The sequence below is a fragment of the Orycteropus afer genome, unplaced genomic scaffold (genome assembly GCF_000298275.1).
Source record: "Orycteropus afer afer isolate SDZICR_OR568_19922 unplaced genomic scaffold, OryAfe1.0 scaffold00420, whole genome shotgun sequence".
In the NCBI taxonomy this organism is placed as follows: domain Eukaryota; kingdom Metazoa; phylum Chordata; class Mammalia; order Tubulidentata; family Orycteropodidae; genus Orycteropus; species Orycteropus afer.
In genome coordinates this window covers 2,529,698-2,533,867 of record NW_006922007.1, presented here as the reverse complement: position 1 = coordinate 2,533,867, position 4,170 = coordinate 2,529,698, and the positions used below count along the sequence as shown (strand labels likewise).

Genomic DNA, 4,170 nt, shown 5'->3' with positions numbered 1-4,170 from the left:
TGCTATGAGTCGAGTTCAACTCAAAGGCACATAACAACAACAACATTGCTCCCTCTTGGTTTTTCAATTTCCTACTGGCTTCCCAGGGAGCTCTGGTAGTGTAGTGCCTAAGGTACTTGACTGCTAACCAGAAGGCTGGCAGTTCAAACCCACCAGCCACTCCTCAGAAGGAAGGTTGGGCAATCTGCTTCCGTAGTGATACTGCCTTGGCAACCCAAGGAGGGGTTGTTATGAGTCAGACCTGATTCTATGGCACATAACAACAACAACAACAACAACTGGCTTCCCAAAGTGAAAGGTGATAGATTAGCTCTCTTTCAGCTTTCCATCTTTAATCACATACATACTATTCTCTCTTAATAGTCTCTGGCATGCCCAGCCTCCCAATAGATTTAAATCACGATTTGTACAAGATTTTTATGCTTCCATTTTATGACTAGTAAATGTCATAAAATAAATACCTATTGTTTATTTAAAATAAATTAGGTCTTTAATAGGTATTTATTTATCTTCAATAAATTTTTCTTAAATTAATACCTAGTAAATACCTGAGTCACATGTATCCTCTGATTGCTTCTTTTGTACCATAGCTATTTGCTTTTCTTCATATTAACAATTAACATAACTTTTCTGATTTTTCAATTTTCTTGGTAATTATTATTAACTAAATCACAAGCCCTCTGAAAAATGCCTAGTTCTTCTTTCAGTACATGGAAACACATCGTGAATTCTACCAATTCGTTTTCCTTTCCTTCTCCCAAAGCCTTTGTCTTCTTCCAATCTGGTAGGTTGCTCCTAGGCTCAGTGGTCACCCTCACCCAGGACCCCCTTTACTGCTTGCTGTCTTTGGGTTTCCTTTTGCCTCTCTTGGATGATAGCTCCTATTTCCAGCAGTCTATGTCTTCTTCTTTCTTGGTTAACTCCTTCTTTAAGGACAAAAAAATCCTCCACTACCCTCTTGAGAAAGGCCTCACAGGAAGCAAATTTATCGTGACATTCTATGTTTGAAAATATCTTCACCTTAACATTGCTTTAATTGATAGTTTGGCCATATACAAACTTCTAAATTAGAAATAATTTTTCCAAAGTCATGGATCCATTCATTTTCTCCTGATTCCCATTGTTACTGAGAAGCCTAAAGTTATTCTCTTTATTGATCCTTTGAATATCCTGTCCTTTCTCTCTGGAAGCTCTACTTTCTTTTGTTCTTGGTGTTCTGAACCACTGTGTGTCTTGTTGTGGATCTACTTTTGTCCTCTGTGCTGGGCCACTATAAAACTGCTTATTCTGGTAGTTGATGTCTTGGCTAATTCTGAGGGCTTCTGTCCTTGATTTCTTCCATTTATTTTTCTCTTTTGGGCCCTTCTATGTTTGCATGTTGGGTTCTCTGAGCTGGTTTTCTGGTGTTCTTGTCTTTTCTCTCCATTTTCCATAACTTGGTCTTTTATTCTGTTCATGATTTCCTCAACTTTATCTTCCAGTTTTCCTGCCTTTGTATTTTTAATTTTCCAAGATCTCTCTCATTTTTGTTTTCTTTTATAGTACCTGTTTGTCTTTGTTTCCTTGGTTTTTTGAAATTTTCTTCTCTCTGAATAGTCCCTGTCACTTTCAAACTTATAATTGCACAATGTTTAATCCATCTTGAGTCAATAGTTACTTGTGGGTTAGTGTGGGATCCAGTTATCTTCTTCTCTGTACAGTGAGCTAGTTTTTGTAATATATCTATCAAAGAATGCATCTTTCACCATTGCCTTTCTGAATCACTTTTTTGTTTATATTTCACCTCTTATCCCCTGACTTGCCTCACATTACCCTTAGATCTGATATCTGGCCCTGCTTGTTCACTGACAGGGCTCTCCTCCTCACTGTGTTGTGTGTTGTCCTGCTGACTGTCTGCAGTAAGCCTTTGTCTAAAAATGCGGTCTTCTCCCCAGCACTGAATGACAACATTAATAGATTTGCCTCTCTAAAGACAACCAGGCAGAAAAAAAGTATCCCTATTGGCTGACGGTCCTTGAGAATAAAAATATCAAGAAGCTGTGCCATTTTCAGTAGAAACGTCACTTTGCTAGAAAATTCTTAGCCAAGAGAGTGAACAACTCAACCAGTAATTATGAAATGATATGCACTAATTTTCCCATAATAATAATATTTTATTCATAACTAGATGGAGTTCTCAGAATTATTCTGAAGAAATCTAGAGAAGAATGTCTCAGGGTTCAAGTTTGATGGCTTTCAATTACATTTCCATGGTGAAAGGCTTGATTCTCAAGGAGGCAATTGCAGCCTAACAGTAGAGAGTTACTGATAAGTACATGGCTTACTTAGTGCCTGAAATATTAAGTACAACTTAAGCACACAACCTGTGGCAGGGAGCAGTAGCAAGAACTTTGTACTTGAAAGAGCATGCATCCATTGTTGCTTTGCAGCCTGGGAGCTGTAAATATATAAAACATTTATTGACTCAGTAGAATTGCTATGTATCAAATATCTTGCATCAGATATTAATAATGCCTAGCAAGAGATAACCTTCTATTAGAGATAAGAAACGTTAGACTCATAGAGGTCTAATACCATGTGAGAGGGGTTGGAGTTTGAGTCTTGATCTTACTCCAATACCCTTTATCTTCCACTCACCATAAAAAAAGAAAGAAAGAACTGCCTTCAAGTTGAATTATTTTAACTTTTTATTGTGTTTTGGATGAAAGTTCACAGAGCAAATTTGTTTTCCATTCAACAGTTCATACACATTTTGTTTTGTGACATTACATGACATCTTTTTTTATGTAACATGAAAAGAGACACCTTCTTTGAAGTCATTCTCTGGTTGTTTCATGAGTGCACTGTGTTTTCCTGACAGGTCATTGTGCAGCGCTGCCTCTCAGGCAAGGACATGTCTCATGTGAAGGCTGCCTGTATCATGTGCGGGTACCTGAAGCTGCTGCCCATGTTCCTCATGGTGATGCCGGGAATGATCAGCCGCATCCTGTACACAGGCGAGTCCTGAATCCACATGTCCTATCTTTTTTATGCTTGAATTCTGAGAAGTGTTTTTAAGATGTGTCAAAACCTTGATAAACTAGAAAACCCCAAAAAGGAAGGAAAAACACAATTCCAGATAGAAGAACAGCTTGTACAAAGGGTCTGAGGAGAAATTTTGGTGTATTTGACACTTTGTTCACTTAGCTCTTTTAAAATCAAACCTACTGCCATAGAGTCATATCCGACTCATAGCGACCCCTTGTTGGGTTTGTGAGGTGGTATCACTATGGAAATAGATTGCCCAACCTTCCTTCTGAGGAGTGGCTGGTGGGTTTGAACCGCCAGCCTTCTGGTTAGCAGTCAAATACCTTAGGCACCATGCTACCAGAGCTCCCAGCTCGTTTATACTGAGTGCCTATCTGCTGTAGACATTTGAGTCTATACATCATGTTTTGGTGAATAGCTTGATTTAAGCAAGTCTAGAGAATAACAGCAGTCCCTGGGTGGCACAAATGGTTAAGCACTTCACCACTAACCAAAAGGTTGTTGGTTCAAATCCACTCAAAGTCTTCTTGAAAGAAAGACTTGAAGATATACATCCAAAAAACCACAGCCATTGAAAACACTATGGAGCACAGTCCTACTCTGACACACACAGGGTCACCATGAGTTGGAATCAACTCAGTGACGGCAGTTTTTTGTTATTTCTTTAGAACATGAGGCGGAGGGGTACTAGAGGATGAGGTAGAATTGAGGAAATATGAGTTGGGAAAACAGTGGTGGTTGCAATCGCTAGCATCTCTGACTTGAGAAGGTCTGGAGAACTTCTCTTGATCCCTCTGAGAGGGCTGGAGGACTGCGCCAACTTTTACTGCTTTGGAATCAGGCTTTTTGAGTTCCTTTAGCTTCTGAGTCAGCTGAAAGTAAATACTATTATTGAAAATATTCCTAAAAATCAAGTTTTTTATTACAAAATGTGAAGAAAATATAATTAGACATTTCTTGGCTAATCAAGACCTCTAATGACTATAAGGTCAATTCAGAAGCCATGGAATCTAATTCATGTTTTCTTTTTTATTTGGGTGAAATAACATAACAAAGAGCTCTAGTGGTGTAGTGGGCAAAACATTGGGCTGCTAATCAGTAAGTTGGCAATTCAAATCCACCAATTGCTCCATGGAAGGAAGA

General features: G+C 38.6%; 1 protein-coding gene across 1 annotated transcript in view; it reads left to right on the top strand.

Annotated features, from left to right (window-relative positions):
* Nucleotides 1-4,170, top strand: part of LOC103208282 (solute carrier family 5 member 4-like) — a 58,988-nt gene that overhangs the window by 32,914 nt on the left and 21,904 nt on the right. The window contains 1 exon segment of the mRNA XM_042782712.1: nt 2,804-2,996. Coding sequence (XP_042638646.1) covers nt 2,804-2,996 — 193 coding nt within the window.